The 24186-nt window shown below is 41.7% G+C and overlaps 1 protein-coding gene across 2 annotated transcripts in view; it reads left to right on the top strand.

Annotated features, from left to right (window-relative positions):
* Positions 1-24186, top strand: part of GHR (growth hormone receptor) — a 211491-nt gene that overhangs the window by 166496 nt on the left and 20809 nt on the right. For both annotated transcript variants that reach the window (XM_073343860.2, XM_073343859.2), the window contains exons 3-4: positions 20096-20225; positions 23958-24118. In XM_073343860.2, the coding sequence (XP_073199961.1) occupies positions 20096-20225; positions 23958-24118 (291 nt within the window). The remainder of the gene's footprint in view (positions 1-20095; positions 20226-23957; positions 24119-24186) is intronic.

Here is a 24186-nt window from a genome sequence, read left to right on the forward strand (position 1 = left end):
AGTCATTTGCTGTGGTCATCCGGGCGGCTTCACTTCACTCATGCACATTTTCCACACTATTTCTTTGCTTTTTTCTATTTGTATTTGTTGTTACAGAAGTACATTAAATGATAAAACTCCCTGCAGTCACCATGTTTTTCTGCTATTGGCAGAGGAGATGAATTAATCACTTAATTCCAAAAAGAAAAGGAGGACTTGTGGCACCTTAGAGACTAACCAATTTATTTGAGCATAAGCTTTCGTGAGCTACAGCTCACTTCATCGGATGCATTCAGAAGTGAGCTGTAGCTCATGAAAGCTTATGCTCAAATAAATGGGTTAGTCTCTAAGGTGCCACAAATACTCCTTTTCTTTTTGCGAACACAGACTAACACGGCTGCTACTCTGAAACCTGTCACTTAATTCCATACACTTCAGTGCCTTATAAACATTTTGTGTAATTATAGCCTGTGGTCCCTGTGGCTGAGAAAGTGGTGTAATTATATATATATTTTTTGAGAACTGTCAGAGTGGAAGCCTCTGTCACACAGTTCAGAGGTGTAGATGGGATTATAGTCACCTTCATTGTCCTGATTGGTCAAGCGCTTTTTGGCGCCTCATTAGCAGCAGTTTCAAATCAAAGTATTGGAGCAAGAGCAATGGACAGATAATCAGTGTGAATGTTGCCTTTGATCTGTACAAAGTAAACAGGGAAAATAGGGCAAAAGAGAAGAGAACCCTGGAGGGGAAGGGACAGGGAGCAGAAGCCAGGTTACAGATTTCCACTGCCAAAGGCAATGAATTCTGCATTATCTGTCTTAGATTGCAAAGTCTTTAGGGCAAGGAAAGTGCATTACTCTGTAAAAGCCTGGTGTGAAATTATTGCACTATATAAATGATTAGTAAGTGCCTTTAGAAATCTGGACATAAGTGGAATTTCCTGGCTGGCTGACTGCATGGTTTAAATAATAGTTCTGGCTTTGCACCTCCCCTTCCTTCCCACCTCCCCAGTTTGGTTTGGGACCACCTGCTGCTTAATCTCTCTTACTCTGTTTCCCCATTTATAAGAGAAGGAAAACATGCACCTCACAGCAGCATGAAATGGATTACAAAGTTACTGTTTGCAAAGCACTTTTATAAAGCACCTTCCATTTTCAGTGCTAAGTTTGTTTATGTATTAACTATGTTCTCTTTATCTAAAATAGCCCAAATCTGTTGATCTTCAGAGCATACAACAAGCCAAATCGTTTTAGAAGGGCAGTTGGAGAAACAAATATTTTTAGAACTAATGCATAGGGGAACAGAGCTTCTGGCTTTTTCCCCCCTGCCTTATGTAGTATAAATTGTGGGATTGCTGTTCCTTTGGATTTATTTTATTTGTTAGGTAGTGAAGGAAATTTTCAGAGAAGCACCTCGTTTTTGCTGTTATTGTTTTGTTTCATGAATTGAAATAAAAAATGAGCACAGGACTTCAGCTGAAGTACTGCTTCTTTCTGAGTGTCACATAACCTTTGAAAAAGGACCTCTTTCTGATAAAAGACACTCGGAGCCCATGGAGTCTTTTCAAGTGTAGCCTTTGTTGCTCAGAAAAGAGTAACGTGGTACCAATTACTGCAGATGCAGGGCACATGCTGTCTCTTGGCACTGGTGAGATAATGAGATACAGTTCATGTCTCGTTTTGTTTTTTCCTGTCATGAGATGGTCCTATGTTCAAATGACCAATCTGAAGACGTACCTCCAGTTCCATCTCCCTTTATTTGAAAGCCAGTCAATTCAAATGCGTTGCTAGGAGCCAAGCCAGAAGATAAATCCCCTGCTTTCAGAGGTCAAATCTACCCTAGTTGTAACTCCACTGCCCTGCACTTCCACCAGGAGTAAATTTGTCCCCAGGAGCCCATGTTTAGAAGAGGACGAGTTTGGTAGCTCTTGCTTCCTGTTGTTCTCTTTCCTATGACTGGGTCTTACTCGCACGAATGACTGAGAATAGACAGATCTGAAATGTAAAACTGGCAGCACTGGATTCTCACAAAGAGGCAGTGAGTATTTGAAAAGGAGAGGTCAGCAGAGGATACATAAAACTTAAATCACCTCTGGAAACTTGTCAGAAAACGCTGCAGCTTAATTTACTAATCTGCTTACTGTAGATTGCTCGCACCTGTATGGTCCAAATTTGTGCATGAGTCACCAAATGCAATAGTAATGTAAGGCTGAATTGGGAAACGCACATGAAGCTAGACAACACTGTGTGGATGATCAGAAACCCCCTCTATATGTGCAGCCCTGAGGATCACAGAAATTAAAGATGCTGGGGGTGTACTAGGTCATTTGGTCCAACTCCCTTCCAGTGCAAGACTGTTCCCATGTGTATATTCTCCATCCCTTTGTCAAACCTAATTAAATGTCTGCTGCTATCTTTGGTATGTGAGAGACTGCTCTGCCATCTGATAGAACTCACTGTCAGGAAGGTTTTCTTGATATTCAACCGAAATTTCCCCTTTCTTTAATTTAATCCTGCTGCTCTGAGATGTAGGTGCTTGTGCCACTTTAATAATTTCTCTTTTGCGTTTGCACCCTCCTGAATCTAACATCAGGTTGAATATTTAAAAAGATTAATCGTTCATAGAAATTGACCTGTTTGGGGAAATTTTACAGATACTTCAAACAAAATTTAGCTAATGGGGCCGCATTTATTTTCCTTCATGCTCACAAATCCAGATGGACCCAGGAATCAAGGTAGCAATGAAAGTGTATATGCAAAAGTAGGTTGCTGACTTAGCTAACAGAACTTCTGTGGTAGTCTGAACTTTATGATAATTAGATTCTCTATGCAGAGCCAATGTTTTGTTAAAAAAGGTGATATGCTAGAAAGGCTTTTGTTTTAGAAACCCTATTAAAGTAAAAATCTTTATTAAACTTCTGAGAACCCTCAAAAAAACCAGAGGATGTGTGTAGAGGACAGTATTGTCAGTTTCTTTTTTAAATGCTTGGAAGAGAAGGCTATTAAGAGTACTGTGCAAAAAAAACAAAAATATGAGAAAGAAAGGAAGATGCATCATCAATTTGAAGACAAAATTAGAGGAAAACCAGTACTTTGTTATTCCTTTATTTTGTATTTCTTTACAATTTCATTGGAGCTTCCTATGGGTGGGTGAATCATAACTGAAGAGCCTCGGCAGTAATAAAACTCTGAATTAGTGTATCAATAAGCTTCCATACTATAATGATTAATCTTGCAATTTAAAAACCATAAATGAAACACTTTGTACCAGAGATTTCTACAGTACCAAAACTGAATTGATCATACTTCTTTCTTAAACGAAGAAAGATCATAGGATCCAAATATTATATATAAAAAGAATACTGAATAATAAAATGCATGCTTTCTTGGCCTCAGAAAATGCAAACTCATATGTATTTCCCTCCCAAAAAGTCTTGGCCTGAAATTTTCAAAGCTGTGTAAAGGATTTTGATATCCAGTTAAAATTAATGGGACTTGGACTTCCTAGTCCCTTACATGGCTTTGAAATCTCCCCTGTTATTCTGTACAGTTTTCTTTTCTGTGTTGATATAGGCCTTCTAGTGAAAGAATGATGTTGTTTCAGAGCCTTTCAGAGGATGCCCTGAATGAAAAATTAAATTTTCATTCCTCCCCACATACCTCCACGCATTGATTGGCTTATACTCCAGGCATGAAAAAGTAACGGAATGACAATGTTTTGTACAAAAATGTCTGTTAGATACATAGCAGCTGCCTTCTGCAATTACAAACTCTCTGATTTTGGGCTGACTATGTGGATAGGTATAATCTTTTATTGGGCCAACTTCTGTTGGTGAAAGAAACATGCTTTTGCTCTTACACAGAGCTCTTCTTCAGGTCTGATTTAGCAGTGAATATATCTTCGAATTGAAAAACAGGATCTCTGTGGTTTACCAACTCTGGGCAATTTTATGTAAGGCTTTTTTAGGAGGTTTTATTTCCCACAAATTCAGAGTACTTGCCACCAATAAACTTCCTATAGATGATTATTCTGTAGAGATGGCTGCTATTTTCACTCTCCCGGTGCCTAAAAATAGCTGAGTTTTTAGTCTCTAGATTTTGTGTAGCCATTGGAAAATTAGTGCACACCTTGCCTAAAAGATCCAAGGAGAATATAAAGTGGGATTGTTCTGCCTGCCAGTCAGATATCACAGATTAGGTAATCATTGTTTTGGCAAATGGCTCTTGCCATTTATCTACATGAATATCTGCAGAAATCGGAAGCAGCCTGAATGTTTGACAATGGCAAGTTCAGGTATCATAGGCTTGATTCTGATCTCATGTGTGCCAGTGTAAAGCAGGAGTGACTTAGTCACAGGTGTAAATAATGAACTCTGATGCAGGCCCAATATCACCACCAGTTACCCAGGGGAAACATCCAATGAGTTGTAATTCAGCTCCAACTTCATGAACTATTGGGAGGATTCTGTGCCCAACATGAGTCCTTTTGATGATGTCATGAAGTTCAGTATAAAGTGTCATGAGTAAAGTGATAATCCGCAGCTGTGTGTCTCTTGCCCCAGGGACCCTGCAAATTTGATGGCTGGACTGCTTTCGACAAAAATGAGAGAGAGCGGTGTTGGACTTAACAGGGGGAGATCCTGGCCCCACTGAGGTCAATGGCTCAATGACTTCATTCTCACCAGGATTTCACACACCGTGTCCACAATACTAGGAAACTAGAACATTTGTTACTGGGTAGAAGTCATCATTATGAGGGCTAGCTCCTCCTTTTCCCTTCTTATCAATGTGGTGCCTTCAATGATAGTGAATCAGGTTACAAATCTTGGTTCATTTTCAGCCAAACCCTCTCTTTGGAGAGCACCATGTGTTGGATGCAGTATGAATATACTTCCACAGACTGACCTTATATTAGCAACATGTGCCCTCATGAGCACAAGCGTCATTTATTCTCATTCTCTTTTAGCAGGGTTTCTTTGCCTCAGGATATCTTATTCTTGGGAAGCTCACCTTTGTAATTGACAATTCTATTGTTCCTAAGGAATGCAGCTGTCATGGAAGGTCATGACCAGGGAGGTGGTCCCTTTGATATCCTGAGTGTGTCCTGCTCTGTGAATGGGTGTGGTGTTGAAGTTTTGGATTTGTGTAGTTGAGGTGTCACCAGAGGGAATATTAGTCTCCCAATACAAGACATATGGAAATTCCACTTCCATCCCATCTCTAAGGCATGAAATGTGTTCTTCAAAAACAATTGGCACAGTTCAACTCTGATTTTTAAAAATATTTCAAAAATGTTTTCAGTTAAATCTGCTTTTCTTTTGACCACTGTTGGGCTCATGTATAACTCCAGGTTAACCCCCCTTTTTCTTGCATTTTGACAATCTCACTTGATTCTTAGGGGATGTTTTCTACTAGACTTTTTGTGCTGTTTCTGTATCATTAGGTAGGGCTTCAGTGAGGGCTGCTTGGTAAATAAAACTATTTATATTTTTCTTTAACTGTTTTGGGATCTCTCCTGGGTTGCACAGTTGTCCTTTCTATGTTCCTTCCATCTTCCGTCTTATCTTCCAACTCCAATCATCTTATTTATGTTCTCTCATGCTTTCCCTCCCATTTTCTATCCACCTCCCGTTTTGTTTTATTTTTCCTAATATTTCTTTGTTCATTTTAATTCCTCTTCCCTTCTAGTTCCATGTTGTCTGTTCCCCTCAATCCACTCCCACTGTGTGTTTTGTATTCCCCCACACCTTAACTTTCCCTTGGTAGTGCATTCCCCAAGTGGTGTTCTCTTCATATACACTTCTGTGTTACTCTTTTAGTTAAACTTAGGACACTAATGTGTAAATATTTGCTGCCATTTAGAGTAGCTACACAGGTATTGCATCCTTGCCCAGTTACTGTGCTGACCAGTCAGGATAGTATTAAATGTCATCAGCAGAATTCTTTTCTGACTTTTTGGTGATTGTGAATGTCTCTTTCTATCCAAGACTAGGTTGACCAATTTCTAATGCCAAAGACTTCCCTTTGTCACATGGGAAGGAGGGCAGTTACACGTAAGAGGGTTCTTGCAGTTGTTGGAGTGAGTCAGGTTAAGTGTATATATCCACCTGACCCACATTGGGTCACAAGGGGCATCTGGCCACCATCCTCTCCCTTCGTTAAAGGAACTCAGGGGGTCTAGCTGCTTCTATTCCAGGACCTAGTGCAATATTTGCTCAATCCTGATGAACTGTGCCCTTGCTGTTTAGCATACCATTCGGTCCAAGGTGTGACACATCCACAAGTGCCTCAAAGAGTGGGATATGAAGCACTTTGGGCTTTCTTTTGCCCCATTGTCTATGGGCATATGGAACATGTGAGCAGGTTGCAGGGAGACGGTTTGTTAATGTCCAGCACAGAGAAATCTAGGCTTTGAATTCAATCTCCCGGGCCTTGTTCAAGGCCCTGTGTACCCAGCCCCAGTCTGTGTCTCCTTGTGCTTTCACTCAGTCTCTTCCACTCTGTCAGCGAAGCTTTCCTCATTCCCACCTCCTTCTGTGCTGCCCCCTCTGTGTGGAATGCCATTTCCAAGCCTGGTAACCAAGATACCTCCCTTCTCCTCATTCAGTTCTCTTCTGCCTTTTTGCCTATTAGAAAAGAATTATTGTTAATCAAGAGGGGAAACTTAAAAATCAAATTTAGCTGAACCATCAGGATTTGAACATGCCTGGCAAAGTAACTGGGTGACTTTACTATTATAACCTTGTGTGATGGTTTGGGGGATATGCCTGTCAACATGTGAATTCCATTTTGGTTTTGTGTACGCCATGCTGTATTTCAACCTCCATTTTTAAAGTAACCTGTAGCGTGGCTCAGAGCAATCATTTTGTAGCAGGAACTTGACACTTAGTAGAAAGACTGTCTGAAAAGTTCCCCTAGTGAAACAATGAGTTGCTACCAGATGAGCCATTGATTTTGAACAACTCTCCCAGAAGCTAATCTGGAGGTTGGAGCCTGGGAAGTCCCCAGCAGAAAAACGGGGGTAGGGAAATGTCAGGAGCTGTTTTAAAAGAGGAATGCTCTCTAACCAAAGGGAGCCATTCCCCTGCTTGAATACCAGACCAAGTAGGTAGGAAGAGCTGCCTGGTCTAAAGGACAAACTCTGGACTCACATAGGTGGTTGGGACACACTCAGGGGGGTTACATTCAGGAGTTGGTTTTAAGAGTAAAAGTGCTTGTGGTTAAGAAATTCCTTTGCTAAGCCTGCACTTCCTTGCTGTATTGTCATGTTGTCCCTTAAGGGTGTAGCTAGAAAAAACAGGGCTCCCACAGCCACTTGGGATGCATTGTGCATAAGTGACAGGGGTTATGGCATTGGTTCTGGAGTCAAGGCAACTGGACTGTGAGGTCCCACTGCCCAAGAAGGGTGTCAGACACAGGGTCTTCATCTGGGAATACACCTGACAGACCCAGAGCTAGGAATGGTAACCAGTCACTACCCAGACTGAGGAGGCTTGGAACCATATGGGATTCAATGGCTTGTTCCCATCACAACACACTGGTGTTCTTCAGAGAACAGGACTAGGCTAAACTACAACACTTTGGTCCTACCTCCCCGTGTCCCTGACTTTTAAGTTTGTTTGTGACCCTCTCATTATGAATCTGAATTCAGATTATAAGCTGTTTGGGGCAGAAAATGTGATTCTATTTATCTCTATGCCAGTGGAGGCTCAAATACACAGGGCGTTGGGGCACTGCCCCACCCCACAAAATAAAACATGCATGGAGGGGGCTGCTATAGATTTGTTGGGTTTGCGATTTGTATAGTAGCAAGGTGCTCTTCATCACCCCTTTCTGGCTCGTGCACAGACTGCTGACAGAAGGAAACCCATGCCAATTCTGAGTGTGATTTTAGATGCTGGGATTCACCGCCCAAGCCACAGGCTTGACTACATTAATGTGCTCAGGGTATCTTTTAGAGCATGCTAGCAGGGTCTACACAAGGGGTGGGCAAACTTTTTGGCCTGAGGGCCACATCTGGGTATGAAAATTGTATGGCGGGCCATGAATGCTCACGAAATTGGGGTTTGGGGTGCGGGCTCTGGGGTGGGGTCAGAAATGAGGAATTCAGGATGCAGGAAGGGGCTCCGGGCTAGGGTAGGGGGTTGAGATGCACGGGGTGTGAGGGCTCCAGCTGGGGGTGCTGGCTCTGGGGTGGGGCTGGGGATGAGGGGTTGGGGGTGCAGGAGGGCGCTCCGGGCTGGGACCAAGAGGTTTGGAGGGTGGGAGGGGGATCAGGGTTGGGTCAGAGGGTTGGGGCACCGGAGGGAGTCAGGGGTGCAAGCTCAGGGGCGGTGCTTACCTCAAGCAGCTCCCAGAAGCAGCAGCATGTTCCCCCTCCAGCTCCTATGTGGAGGCGCAGTCAGGCAGCTCTGCACGCTGCCCTGTCCGCAGGCGCTTGGGGCGGGGGCAGCGTGCAAAGCCCCCTTGCTGCCCCTACATGTAGGAGCCGGACGGGGGACATGCTGCTGCTTCCGGGAGCCACACGGAGTGAGGCAAGCCCCTGGGCCCGCTCCCTGGCTGGAGTGCCGGAGTGGGGCAAGCCCCGGACCCCGCTCCCCAGCGGGAGCTCAAGGGCCAGATTAAAACATCTGGAGGGCCGGATGTGGCCCCTGCGCCATAGTTTGCCCACCCCTGGTCTACGCAGTGCAGTTGGAATACAACGCTTTAGAGCACTCTGCAGTCACCACAGCTTGTGACTTGGGCAGTGAATGTGGTGCTCCAAACCCCACCCAAAATAGCCACAATTTGCCTCCTATCAGACCTTCACTGCGCAGTCTGCAGGGGATGAGGCAGTGGAGAGAGAGAACATAACAGAGGAAAAAGAGGAGGACCACCACCATCCTGGGAAGAGTCCAGGCCTGGGACTGGCCAGGGTAAGTAAGGGCCCTAGACAGCATGGGAGGGTAACCTTCCTAGGGCCCGTCCTCCCGTTTGCCATGTTTGGAGGTGGGTGTGGATGGTAGTCCATGGGGACAAGTGGGCATGATTTGTTTTATAGGCTATGCCCACATGCCACAAAGTTCACCAGTGGCTGCTGCTCTGTGTACCACCTACCACATTCAAGTGCAATAAGAAATAAAAATTTAAAAATAGGACAGTATGTTAGCACAAGTTGCACAAATGTTGAAAGCCCTGACTGGTTATATTGGTTCTGCTGAGTTCCTCTTCCTAAAGGTAACTTACATTGGAAGGGAAAATGACATTTATTATTATTTTTATAGCACTCAATGTTTATTTAAATACTAAATGGAAGAAAATAGAGTAGGGCTTGTGATACTGACTGATTTAATTAATTAATTTGCCATACTTTTTGTATTCAACATGGAGTATTTATCTTTTGAATAAATGTGTTATTTCTCTTCATAATGAATGATATGCAGATTTATTTTCCCCCATACACTTTTTTATACTAAGTGATAACATCAGTATAGTGCAGAATTCTTACATTTTCAAATCATTAGAATATAGGACAGTTAATCCCTAACTAAAAATTCAGGTCCTCAGCAGGCAACTGATTCCAGGAAAATAATCTTACCAATAAATAAATATGTAACCATAACACAGTATGTTAAATAATAAAGAAAAGTGGAGATAGTGAGGGCAATACATTTTTTAGACAAGTTCTGTTAGTGCAGCTACAGATTAGAGGGAGCCCTGTCCAGAAAAAAGTTGTGGCAATGAAGTTCTGCTGAGGAAAAGGGGTGGACATTATAACTTAAAGGATATCATGAAGGCATATAAAACTCTACAGCCTAAATACTTAATGCTCGGCCTACTAACCTTCTGTCCTCTTCTAGAAAGGTACTTGTGCTGGGGTGGGACGACTTCACTGTAGCAAAGAGTGCATATTCATTCCTATGGCTGCACATAAATATGCTCAAAATTACCAAATACCATGGTGATGATCACACTGTAAAAGAGGACATGTCCCCAAATCACTCAGGTCCTGCACGGCATGATATGTCATTGAGGCATGGGATCAGGTCCTTGTTGTCTAGTGCCTATGTCCCCTGAAAGAGCTGCCCCATGTTTACGCAGATGATTTCACAGGAAGCAGCAGCTAGTCTGACTGTCAGCACACAGTAATGCTACTTTGCTGCATTTACCTTCCTGTCAAGGTTCCTCCCCCACTCTGAACTCTAGGGTACAGATGTGGGGACCTGCATGAAAAACCTCCTAAGCTTATCTTTACCAGCTTAGGTCAAAACTTCCTCAAGGTACAAAATATTCCACCCGTTGTCCTTGGACTGGCCGCTACCACCACCAAACTAATACTGGTTACTGGGGAAGAGCTGTTTGGACGCGTCCTTCCCCCCAAAATACTTCCCAAAACCTTGCACCCCACTTCCTGGACAAGGTTTGGTAAAAAGCCTCACCAATTTGCCTAGGTGACTACGGACCCAGACCCTTGGATCTTAAGAACAATGAACAATCCTCCCAACACTTGCACCCCCCCTTTCCTGGGAAATGTTGGATAAAAAGCCTCACCAATTTGCATAGGTGACCACAGACCCAAACCCTTGGATCTGAGAGCAATGAAAAAGCATTCCGTTTCTTACAAGAAGACTTTTAATAAAAATAGAAGTAAATAGAAATAAAGAAATCCCCCCTGTAAAATCAGGATGGTAGATATCTTACAGGGTAATTAGATTCAAAAACATAGAGAACCCCTCTAGGCAAAACCTTAAGTTACAAAAAAGATACACAGACAGAAATAGTTATTCTATTCAGCACAATTCTTTTCTCAGCCATTTAAAGAAATCATAATCTAACACGTACCTAGCTAGATTACTTACTAAAAGTTCTAAGACTCCATTCCTGGTCTATCCCCGGCAGAAAAACCAGCATATAGACAGACACACAGACCCTTTGTTTCTCTCCCTCCTCCCAGCTTTTGAAAGTATCTTGTCTCCTCATTGGTCATTTTGGTCAGGTGCCAGCGAGGTTACCTTTAGCTTCTTAACCCTTTACAGGTGAGAGGAGCTTTCCCCTGGCCAGGAGGGATTTCAAAGGGGTTTACCCTTCCCTTTATATTTATGACAGTTCCTCTGTGTCTCAACAGTGCTGAGGGCCTGAATTTGACCCATAAACAAGCATTCAGGGTAACAATTTTAGACTGCAAGTCTCATACTTGAAAGGGAAACATCACAGAGGAGCCATTTAGGCCATGATCCATGAAGGTAAAAATGTGCTTAATGGTAAAAGAAAAACAATTTAGAGTGAGGTTGTCAGGTCAGAGGAAAGATCCCCTTCTCCCTCCTGGGCATAACGTTAAACATAAAATCCAAGAGTATTTAGTCTTGGTTTTTCTGAGACCTGTTTTCTGTTCATGGAGGTCTTACAAATGGGCATTTTGGAGTAGACACAGAATTTATAGCAATTACGCTCTTCCAGGAGCATTGCTTGCTGTTGAAGAGCGTAGTCAATCATGTGTGGTATTCATTTACCACCTACGCTGCACTCTCCTTATTTATCCTTCTGATGAGAGTACAGCTCTAACCACATCCTACTGAAAACATCATCCTAATGTTGATTGACTACACTAATTGTGTGCAATACATAAATGTACTGCTAGTTTTTTTCACAAGAAAGGATTCCATTTTAGATAATAAAAAGGCACAAGCATCTGTTTCCCCATCACTCCCCGAAACATAATTGCAAGCTGAGTCACTCAGATAAATTGGGAAATAATTGGAAACTTATTAGTTACCCTTATTGTTTTGTAAATGAGAGAAGTACAAACTCTTGCTGTACTTACTAATGCAGTCAATTGTGCCAGTGGTGTTTATGTCTGCAGGCTGGTTTTCTAAGGGACAAATCCTAACTGATCTTCTGAGGCCACTGGAGGATACTGTTTGCCTACCCTGAGTGGTGTGGTTCCTCTGCACACTGAGGGGAAAGGCAGGGAGAGATTTGGAGAGAATATGTCACAGGGCCCAGCTCCCTAGGGGTGCCTCCACATCCCTGCTCTGTGGGGCTTTCTGTTGGGCCAAGGGTATGGGAATGATTGCCCAAGGGCAGCAGGTGCTCAGTAGCTGCTGTATTTGCTGCAGAGTGGCTCCCACTAATCTAACTCAAGCCTGATCTACACCTAAAATGTAGGTCAACCTAGGTACGTCACACCCCTGAAAGAGATAGTTCAGCCAACCTGAGTCCTGTTACAGAAACCACTAGTTTGACAGAAGACTTCTTCCGATGACCCAGTTACCACTTTTTGAGGGGCTGGATTAAGTACAGAGACGGAAAACCCCTTCTGTCTCTGTAGCAAGTCTCTACACTCCAATGCTACAGCTGCAGCACCATAGCTGTGCTGCTGTACCATCTGTAGTGTAGACATATCCTTAGACAGTAGATTCTTTCCGCCCTGCTACTTGGGCTCTGTGCAGGTGGATGAGTTATGGGTAAGCAGTACATTTGTCTGATTTTAAGCTGGACAGTCCTGTTTTTCTCTGGTTTGTCCTCTGTCCGGTACTTATGTAAAACCGGGCGTGGTTTTGTCTGGTATCACCCATGGAGGAAGCCATTTTATAGAGTGTACAGTTCTACTCCTGCCAGCATGACCTTGCACACTCGGTGCATGCAAGTTCACAACAGCAGGAGCGGGGCGGCATGCTCTGCCAAATGGTGTCCTCTGTGCAGTGTGACCTCCCATGCACCATGTGTGAGGTCACATTGGCAGCGAAAACTGAGGACTCATGTCCTGTGTTCTGGGCACGGGAGGATTTGGCCCTAAGAGAGGAAATGATTGTCCATTACTGCCTCATTTCCCACTATTAAGTTCCTGTATAGGATTTTTTTTTCTTCGTCTCTTTTTCCTTTATTCTGCTTTTCCTGGTGAGGGTCGCAGCGGCAGCATGGAGAGTAGGGAGGACCACACCTCCCTTTCTTTCACAAAAGGTTCCAGCTCCTCCTGGGGCATTCCCAGGCCAGCTGGGAGATATAATCCCTCCAGCGTGTCCTGGGTCAGCCTCCTCCCAGTGGGATGTGCCTGGTAGAGTTCCAAAGGAAACCTCCCAGGGGGCATCCTTATCAGGTGCCTGAACCACCTCAGCTGGCTCCTCTGTATCAATAGAGGTTTTTTTCTTTTTAACTTAATTAGACTATATTGAGAAAGTATTAAAAATCCCTTTGACAACCTAGAGAGTTGAAACCAACAATATTTGTTGACAATTTACGTAATCCTACTACAACATTTAGAGAATACTTGTTACTCAAGCAAACTGATCTGTGCTTCATCATCGCCAAGGCAAATCCCAAAGGGAAGTAACCTCCATGTAGATTGAGTTCAACCTGGATTGATCTCAAGCTGGGTTCTTAAGGTGATCTAGCTGGATATTCAGTTTGTCCTTCATTGGAGATTTTATTACATCACTGAAGCTTTTTTGCCATGTGATTGCCAGCCACATGTTTACTAAGGAATGCTGCTAAGCATCATAATTCATTGGTCTTCCATCCTAATAACATGTCCATACTAAAAAAGTTCCCGAAACTGAACTAGTGCTGATGGAGGTGGTTTCTGGATTCAGCTACAAATATCCTCATTGCTGATTGTGTCCTGCCATTTAATATCGAGCAGCAAATAAAGACAATGAGAACTTGTAGCTGATCTGTTGATTGTATATTAATTAAAATGATTACTTAAGAATTTCCCATTAACAGTCTGAGATTTGGTAGGTTCTTGTTCAAAAATCAGGCTGAGTATATTAAAATTATTGTTCAGTTGGGAACCCCAATGTGCAGGGGTAAACCCTCTGTATTTGTAACAGTTTTATTAACACAGTTAGCAAAGTTACAAACACTCCTACACAACAAGGTAGGTAGAGATAACACAGAATGTGCCATGTATCTGAGCATCTGTATACTCACACCATCCCTTGCGAAAAGAACCAAAATATTCGTCGTCCTCATCATCATCAGTGGTTGTCATTGTGGCATCTCCCAAGAGTTACGGCTCCCAGAGAACACAAGCTAGGAGACAACTTTTATAATGTGTTACACTGATGCTACTATGCCTAATGCATAAGGCTACTTTTATGTCATGGAGGTCGTGGAAGTCACGGAATCCGTGACTTCCAGAGACCTCTGTGACATTCTCTGCTTCAGCCCCAGGGGCTGCAGGACTCTGGAGCTAGCAGCCCAGCGGGATCATGGCAGGGTTCTGGGGACAGCAGCAACAGGGGCCCCTCGACAAGGTTCTAGCGACAGGTGACAAATTCCTGAGGGGGCCCTCCTCAGGGTTTCAGTGACGGGCGACAGCCTCACAAAGGGGGTGTGGGACGCCTCAGGCAAGCGGCTGGGGGTGTCCTGTTTTCTCCTTGGGAAATATGGTCACCCTGCAGCTTCCAGCTGCCGTGGGCAGAAGAGGAACTCCACAGCTCCCAGCCACCACAGTGGCAGGGGAAACCATAGAGCCGCAGCAGCAAAAGTCACAGACAGGTCACAAGCAATAAACAGAAATTCACGGAAGCAGTGACCTGTCTGTGACTTTTGCTGCTGCGGCTTCCATGAATTTTTGTTTATTGCTTTTGACCTTTCCATGACTTTTACTAAAAATAACCATGACAAAATCTTAGCCTTACTAATGCATAATCAATAGGGATTTCATTCCCTTTTCCTTATTTGTATTTCCTCACCTTACTAATGTTCGGGTGCTCTTTTCCCATAGGCTAATTGGCTGGTTTATTACCGCAAGTTTATTAGCATGTATGTCAATTCGTTACCTTGGTATTCTTGTGGTGGGACATCTGCTGATATTCCTAACTTAAAATATGCCAAACTGGTATAAATTAGCATCTTGTGGTTACCTGTCAACAGTTTAGTCATTACAGCACTCTGTCTTGTGATAGCTTATGATCCAAGGTTACTCCTGGTTAACTGCACGTGTAAGGCTTTGGGCCTTATGCCTTGTTTAGATAAACTGTTATCTTACAGGCCTGAGGTGTGTAGGGCTCATTGCTTTACTGCCTTAACTTATTCATATGTCTTACCTGGCAAATAACTATACCTATAGGCTACAAATTGAAAACTTCAATCCACTGCTCTTCAGTGTTCCTCAGCACCCACATTATACTGCCATACTATAGAGTTGGTCTAACTCTGTTTCTGTATATCTGCAGCTATGTAGTAGCCAAGAGCTTCTGTGCCACTGAGGCAAAAATGACCAATGAAACCTTGTAAAAAGGCCATTCTGATATCCTAAGTGTTGGCAGCAAATTGGTGCTGGGAATGTTCTCCTCTTCGGCCCTTTCCTCCAACCATCTTAGGCCTTGTCTACACTACACAATTAAGTCGGCCTAAGTTAAGTCAATGTACAGCCACCGCAGTAATTACTGTAGTGGTTCATGTCCACACTACGCCCTCTCTGTAGGTGGTGTGAATCCTCACCAGGAGTGCTTCCATTGATTTAACTGTGTGGGGCATTGTGAGGCACTGGCAGCTGGAGCCCCACCCTGGGACCTATAGCCCAAGCTGTCAGCCCCCTCAGGGCTCACAGCCAGAGCGTCCCCCCACTCCACCCTGGGACTCACAGCCCACTGTCAACGTAAGCAATGAAGTGATCGCCCTAACTACACTGACCTAAGCACTACGCCTCTCACAGAGATTTATAAGGTCGTGTACTAAGTGATTTACAGGAGCAGGAGGAGCAACGTTGTAGTGTAGACACTTACAGAGTTAGGTCAACGTAAGCTGCCTTACATCGACCTAACTCTGTGGTGTAGACCAAGCCTCAGCAATAAAACCTTTAATTTTTCAGATACAGGAACATTCTACTTTCTTTCTTCCAGGCATTGTCATGCAAAGGGATCTCTTCCATTGCTGATTTACATTCATGAAAAAAGTTCTTCCATTTCCCAAATGGAGGAGGGGAGTTGACCCAGAACCTTACTGCTATCCATTCATGCAAGGGTTCTACCTGGAGCCTAGTTAGTGATAAACTAGAAAGTGGCCTACTTTGCTAGTGTTATTGTATCTGTTTACCACATCTGGAGAGAAAATTCCAGTTTCCCCATATTTGGTGCTTATTAGTTTATTAGCACAAGGCTGTGTATATTTGAAGTTGCCTTTATTGATAGCCAGCGCTGTTCATTTCTCTGTGTATCTTGAAAGAGTCACTGAGTTAGAATCTCAGAACATGTTCTCTTGATATCCAGCATAGTAGACATCATCCTACTTCCATTAAAATAAACACCAAACTGATTGACCTTACTGGATAGGGGTAAGTTCAGATTGAGCATTCAGTTTCATTATATGAACTCCCAACTACAATAAATAGTCTCTCAGCTCCTAATGTCTATTTCCCACTTAGTTGTTTCCTTTACTTTCTCCTCCATATTTCTCCATTAAGCTCCCCTAATTCTACGTTGTGATCAATTTGAGAATTTCTTAAATGAAAGTAGTACTTCCTGTTGCATAAAATATCTTTTCCTAAGGCCACTTTATTTTTTAGAACATGTTGTCCATCGTTTCTTATGTGTGTGTTCTGTTTTTGATTTGTTCTGCATTATCACTTGTCTTTGTAATTTATAAAAACCTTTTAAATAGACAACCAGAAGTTTTTTGTTTTTAAGAGAGAATATGGCCTTCTGCATCTGTTATGGTCAGGTAGCTTGATTCTGTATATCATTTGCATCATTACATTACATTACGTTTTCATCTACCAGAACCCTGTATTAAATAAAGAAGAGCTTTTTAATCTCATCTAGTTCAGAAACATCTGCTTTCTTTTGTAATCAAAGTATTTGCTTGTTCATCAGATCTGCCGTAGGAGAAACTAAACTAGGAAATGCTAGGGATTTTATCCATCTCCCATTGGATGTGAATGGGAGTTTAGCCATTGAATTTACTGGGTACAGGATAAAGCCCTCTCTTAGTGTTCAGTACATAAGGCTTGTTGGCTGAAACCCAGGCTAAGAATTTATACTTTTGATTTTTACTTTTTTTTGGAGCAGTAGTTAGGTTAGGGGGTGGAGATCAGTTTGTTCCCTACCTGCCTCTAATACATCACTACACAAATATATTAACATAACAAATCCATGGCCACTTGAAATTTCATGGTGAAAGTGGGGAAAGACCTTGGATCCTGTTGCTCAAAAAACACAGGACCCTGACACTTGAGCTAAAGGATAATCTCCTCTCTGTGTTAGCAGTTTAGGACCTGTGACAAACAACTGAATAGTTTTGATCCCATCTAGTAGGGAACATGCTTTTGTGCTCACTTCTCTCCTCTATGGCTGTGAGACCTGGACACCATACAAATGGCATATCAAACAGCTTCAAACTTCAAACAGCTTCAAACATATCAAACTTCCATATGCAGTCTCTGCACACCAGCATGGGCATCCGTTGGCAGAACAAAATTACCAACCTGGAGCTTCTCCAAAAGTCAAATGCCATAAGCATCGAGGCCAGGCTAATAAAAGCCCAACTATGCTGGGTTGGACATGTCATTAGGATTCCTGAAGATCGACTTCCCATAAAAATTTTCTATGGAGAATTGGCACAAGGTCATCGGAATCAAGGCCGTCCCAGAAAGCGCTACAAGGATAGCATCAAGGACAGCATCCACTTTGGTACAATAAAACCAGATGATCTTGAGAAGGCTACATTAAATAGATTAGCAGGGCAACCCACAACACTCAGAGCTTCTCAAGCCTTTGAAGAGGACATAAATAACTGATTGTTAGTTGCAAGGGAAAAGCGTCATGCTACTGTTGTAGTTACCAAGATGCTCACCAATGACTGTCAGTTTATTACAAGAAGAAATTGAGAGTTTCAGATTGAAAGACAAAGTTTATCCCAGCACTCTTTGAAGGGGGAATGAACAGTAGACCTGCCTTCACAATCCTTCAGTGCAAGGATCCACACAGTGCCCTTGATCCAGAGCAGTATACCATCATTGTTATCAAAGTAATATTAGCACACTGGTGTCAGTGGGAGTTCTGCCATGAATCAAGCTGTAAGTGGCCTACTTTTGGATGTACCACATTTCATTTACAGACTGAAATTTACAGACTTAATGAAATTTAGGCTTCAGTATTCTGTCAGGGCTCAGTCCTTTGTGGATTGATTTCCCTCTATTTTAATTTACATAGCTTTTTGTTTAAAGGGCTGGCTACACATACTGTTTCCATTAGTCTGTAGTTACAGTAATATACTGTTTTTGAGTGGCTAAACCATATTTGCGGTTGAAACTGAGCTATATGGGAAAGAACATCAAGCTAGATAATCACAAGAGATAGGTGACATGCTTGCATTTTCAGTTATTTCCATAAAATGCACTGGTTTTGCTACTGTATTGGAGCAGCTACTTCCAACTGAGCCAGAGCTCAGACCATAGCTAATATGTGGTCATAACAAAATAAACAGCAGGATCTGAAGAGTTTGTTTGGCTTTTGTATCATGACTATAGTAGTTGTACATTGTGCTGATCCCCAAGGCAGAGACTAGGAATTTTTTACCAGATGGGCTTGGTTATAATGGAAGCCACAGAGTCACTGGAGCGTTCCCTACTTCATAATACCTTCTGCTGTTGGGCCTGAATATTTAGCAAGTTTGAGATTACTAAGTAGTCTAATATCCATTAAAGTGCACAGAGTGAACATTTTTGCTGACTGCATCTTTTATACTTTAGCTGATATGGTCAAGTAGGAAAACAAGAATACACACTCAGTGTTTTGTTTTGCTATTTTAGTCTGTTTTAAATCTCATCTTGAGAGATTCCCAGATTAATGTCTTTAACCTTTACCTTCAGTAGCCTAAACCTGCTCACTTTGTCTAAATTAATTTAGCTATTGTGTATCTCATTTTGGTACAGTATGTTCAGGAGACAGAGCTCATGCAGGGCTCTGTTACATGTTGATAACTATTTTTTAGTGGGAAGTAAAGGAGACTTGCTCAAAGAGTGCCAAGCATTATGTAAGTCAAGTTCACAACCTTTCCTGTGATCACTAAGACTTGCTCTTGTGGAGCCTGGAAACTTGACACAGCGGCTAGAAGCGATCAGCTAGAAAAATCCGTATTACAAACGTTGGCACTGATTGTAAAAAACAAAGTCATAAATTACAAATCAGGAAACTGAGCACATATGTATTGTAGGGAAATCTCTTTCATGCCTAAAAACTCTTGAGGCCGTTGAAGGATCAACTTATTCAAAAATAGTCTTGAAATAAACATAAACAAATAAAATAAATAAAAATAAAGTTAGGAGATGAAAGAGGTTGCTTTTGTAAGTTATTACTCCACTCAGCCCTGTCGTGTATATGCATTACTATAATCTCTATTTCCATGATCACAGATAGAACTGAGTGAATAATTTATTTTTCTGGTTCACTGGTTGAACCAAAAATAAAAAACAAATAAAATTATTGTATTAGAAGCAAACCTGAATTGTTTTTAGTTTTTTCTCACCAGACCAAAAAACAAGAAAACAAATATTTGTTTAGGTCAAAAGGATTTACTATTCCTTGAAAATATTTCATCTTGCTTTAGTGACTGTTGTTACCACATTCCTATTTCATCTTGCTTTAGTGGCTGTTGTTACCTACCCTATTCAGTGTCCAGGCTGGATAGTAAATCAGGCAGGGTTGTGTAGTGAATGAGGCTCACTGGATGCAAGTAGGAGAGTCTGGGGGTAATATCCAGGCCTCATTGACGTTAATAACAAAAGTCCCATTGACTTCAAGGGGACAGAATTTCACCCTGGATCTTATTTCAAACACTCTGTAGTTTGACCGTGTTGGATCAGAGCTTTCGATTTGGCCCATTATCAGGATCTGCATCACTTGCAAAATGTTTATGTGACTTTATGTTTGGATGGTGAACACCCTCACAATATAAGGGGTGTTTGGATCTGAAGTTGTGTTCTGCTCACACTCTAGTGTGTATCTTGCTGTGTGTACAAACAATTGGGGGGCAAAGTCATCCATGTTTATCGGTAACAATAATAGCAATATGCTGTGGGGTTTTTTTATCTCAAGATGGTGATTGTTAAGGTGGTGCCCAGGATTTCAGCACGGTATTTGTCTGGTTTTACATGTTTGTTTCATTTCTTTCTTTTTCTTCCCATTTTTCATTAGTTATTTTGGGACGGCCACAAATCATCAAGTGCAGATCACCTGAACAGGAAACATTTTCATGTCATTGGACAGATAGGGATTTTTACAACCTCACTACTCCAGGAACAGTACAACTGTTGTATATGAGAAGGTAAAGAGAGTATGCAATTTGAAATGCCTAACAGTCACTCATTAAAATGCAAAGCAGTTCATTTCATATCATGAAAAAAGGCTAAGAAGGCACAGTTTAAGTAAATGTTTTTGAAACCAAAGATGTCTGTTATTTGTCAGGTATAATGCAATGACTAATATGGATTGGGAAAGAATGGGTTAAACACCGAAGGAAACATTCTTAGTAGAAATAGGCCCAAGGTGCAGAATCTGGAATTTGAACACCCCACAGTTTGGGGAAGAGGTTTAGGATATGGGGTTTTCGTTTGTTCCCCTATGAACCTAACAGACAGCTTTGAAACTAAAGCCACGTTTTTGAACCTTACCAAGTTTGAGTTGTGTTCACATCTGGGGGTCTGCTTCAGGCCCATCTAAAATTCTGGTTCAAGCTTTAGTAGAAGCTTCCTAAATCAACTGTTAGTTTGAACTCCTTTGAATCCTAAATGCTCAGGGATGCCACTATTCCATCTAATGTAAATGATTATCAGATAATTGTGATATCTCTGTGTGTGTCCAACTGTAAAGCGTGAGCTATAAAGACTAAGTAGGTTCCATTTAATAACTCAATATAACAATTCCACACAAATTGGACATATCACACATTTTATCTTCTTACTGGAAACAAGAATGATGTAATAAAAAATTGAACTAAATGGCAAAAGAGGTCATTAGGATATGTTGTTATACACATTTGCATTTAATGCCACTTATTGTATGTTCATAGATTAGAAGGCAACACTGAGTTCACCTAATTTGACCTCCTGTATCGCATAGGTCATAGATTTCATGCAGTAACTCCTGCCTCAAGTCCATAACTTCTGGTTGAGCTAGAGCATATCTTTTAGAAAGATAACCAATCTAAATTTAAGACTTCAAGTGACAGGGAATGTTGTAGCAGTGCCATTTGATTATTACATAATCATTGGGCTACTAGGTGATTGATAGAATTGCTAATCATGAATTTTCTTGCCTTTAAGTTTCTGACCACATTCTTATAATGTAATTCAGGGTACTAGAAGTTTTGCCTAATGCCTGCTTAAGGACTCAAAAAGAAAAGGAGTACTTGTGGCACCTTAGAGACTAACCAATTTATTTGAGCATAAGCTTTAGCTCACGAAAGCTTATGCTCAAATAAATTGGTTAGTCTCTAAGGTGCCACGAGTACTCCTTTTCTTTTTGCAAATAAAGACTAACACGGCTGCTACTCTGAAACCTGCTTAAAGACTGTGCATATGGAGATATGTTCTCTTCTTGGTACATGTGCATAGCTTCCATCTCTGCTGGTGGGCATTGCAGTATGTTTGTATGGAAAGATAGCATATTCTAAATTATTTCTGGGTAGAGGGTTATTATTTTAAGCTACGGGTGGCCAAACTTTGCAATATCAAGGGCCTCAGTGCCTACTTGCCAGGAGCCCAAGGGCTTTGCTTAATTTTCATGTTAAAAAATAGCACACATTCACAGTATTTGCTTGTACTTGTATCTTTCTTGATACCTGAATACAACTTGCTTGTTGTTTTTCACCAGCAACAAAAGCCTATAGCTGATTACTTTTGTCCTAACCCTACTGTTTCTGGGAAAGGACAGATGTGGGCCACATTTTAGTTTTTCATATAACATATAACCTAAGGCTGCATTTTGGGTAACCGCATGCCAGTCTGTTTCAGCTCCCATTACAGCCTGAATTGCAATCAAATGGAGAAAAGATTAATTAGAAGTATTTCTGTGATATAGTGGTCTGTCAGTTTCTAGCGCACATATACCCTGTTTTCAAGTATTACAAGCTACATGAACAGAGAAACCGATTATAATTTTTCCAACAAACATCAGACTATTAAAGACTGTTTTCCACAATATATTTTCTGTTTTGTGAAGAAAGAAATGTATCTTCACATCTCTTGACAATGAAATTAAAGACATCAGTGAGTGCAATTAAAATAAATGTCTTTAACCATGTCTCTGGCTTTGTTTTACATTTCAGGTGGGCATAATCTTCCTCTAAAAAGTTTCATTGAGCAGTGTAATTGGTTAAAATTATGAACTTCTGCAGAGTTCTCATCCAGCATAAAAGGCAAAGGAACAACTGTTTTATTTTTCTCCTCAAATTCTGTTAACTGTTCCAGTGGCTTTATCCAGTGATAAACTTCCTTTATCAACTTTACTCAGGTGAAATGAAACTGATTTCAGATACTGACTATTAAGGGCTCTCCAGCAAACCACTGCAGAAATTCTATCACACATATAATAGAAATATATGTGTTCCACACATGCAAAAATCTAGAGGGAAGCTCATCATCATCCTGGGCTGTGCAAAGTGTTGGAACCCCCTTACCCCCATGAAAGAGTCTGTGCAGGGCGTCTCCCTACCACACAAAGACCTGGCATTAGGTTGGCTCTACACCAGCTCAAACAGAAGCCCCTGGTGCAGGAGATTTGCCAGGCCACCCTAGGTATAGTCATGGCATCCTTATGCCCTAGCCATTCTCAAGTGCACCTTGAAGTCAGGAAAAAAGTTAGGGAAGTCTTCAGGACTGCTGTGACCAAGTGACGCCTGGCATCCCTATAAATGGAGAGGTGCAAGCTGTCTCCTACTGTTCCCTACACCTATCTCAGCAGGCAGAAGGAAGAATCAGGAGGCCCAGTGTTTGTACAGTTTTGTTCTGATTTTTAAATTTGCCATTTAGTCTTTTACAACCAGTGACAGGGCAGGCTCCTTTCCCATGCTGGGGTCCCTCACAAACAATCTTGGACACCTCTTGCTTGTCAAGACCTCTGAGTTTTATTAATATTACCACCACCAAGTCCCCATCACAGTCCCTGTGCAGCACATATAACTACATCTAACTAATTATCCCTAACTCGTGCGATAACTTGCTCCTTAGCTCACCAAACCCCAGCTTCTCTTCCTCCATCAGGACTTTCTGGGTGGAGCTAATTATTGTTTAAGTGATCAGAGTGCTGGATCAGCTACTGGGTCTCAGTATTCTATCACACCACTACTTTAAACTGCCTTGTTTCCTCACACTGGTTTCAACAATTCAAATCTGATTCTTTCCCAGTGCATGATGCATCAGAAATGTAGAGGCATCCATTCTTCCCTCAGAAAATCCAAAACAGCTTCACTGTATACCTATAAATATATGTAATGGTTCGGGGGACAAGCTCTTGTTAGTCTGAGTCTTTTCATTTTGTTTTAACTGAAGACTTTTGCCATTTTTCTTTGAAAATCCTGGCGTTATTCAGACCTGCCATATGAAAACGAAGCTAGAGAAATATCATTGCCCCTTTGCCTGACTTGTTAGCCAATATTTGGAGTCTGCTGGATGGTTTCTGTTAGGAGGAGAAGCCGGCCAGTGTTTTGGGTGATGGCTTCTACTGTTTCATCTTTCACTACACAAAGGAACATTTAATTGTTCCTTCCACTTAGCTTGAATGAAGGGTGCTTGGTACACACACCAATTTTACCCAGGCCTGTGATTGATAGCAGATGTTTAATACCTTCCAGCATAACAATATAATCTAACAGCCTGTTTTGGAATTTCACCAAAGTCCATAAAAATAGCCACATGATCATATACATATGGCTTCGGGTGGCTTTGGGTAATTTATTATAAAACATGATCAATACAGACATGATTCCTCATTTCCATTTCTATACTAGCTGTGACTTGCCACTAGCCACCTTGTAATATGTGTTTTGTTGTAATTCTAGGAATGATGAAGAATGGAAAGAATGTCCCGATTATGTAACTGCTGGAGAAAACAGCTGTTATTTCAACACATCGTACACCTCTATTTGGATAACTTATTGTGTTAAGCTTATCAATAAAGATGAAGTGTTAGATGAAAAATGCTTCAGTGTTGATGAAATAGGTACATTTCCATTATATATTTTACACTGCTTTATTTTTATAATATGATACGTATAATCAAATACATTG

The sequence above is a fragment of the Lepidochelys kempii genome, chromosome 5, assembly GCF_965140285.1.
Source record: "Lepidochelys kempii isolate rLepKem1 chromosome 5, rLepKem1.hap1, whole genome shotgun sequence".
Classification (NCBI taxonomy): Eukaryota; Metazoa; Chordata; order Testudines; family Cheloniidae; genus Lepidochelys; species Lepidochelys kempii.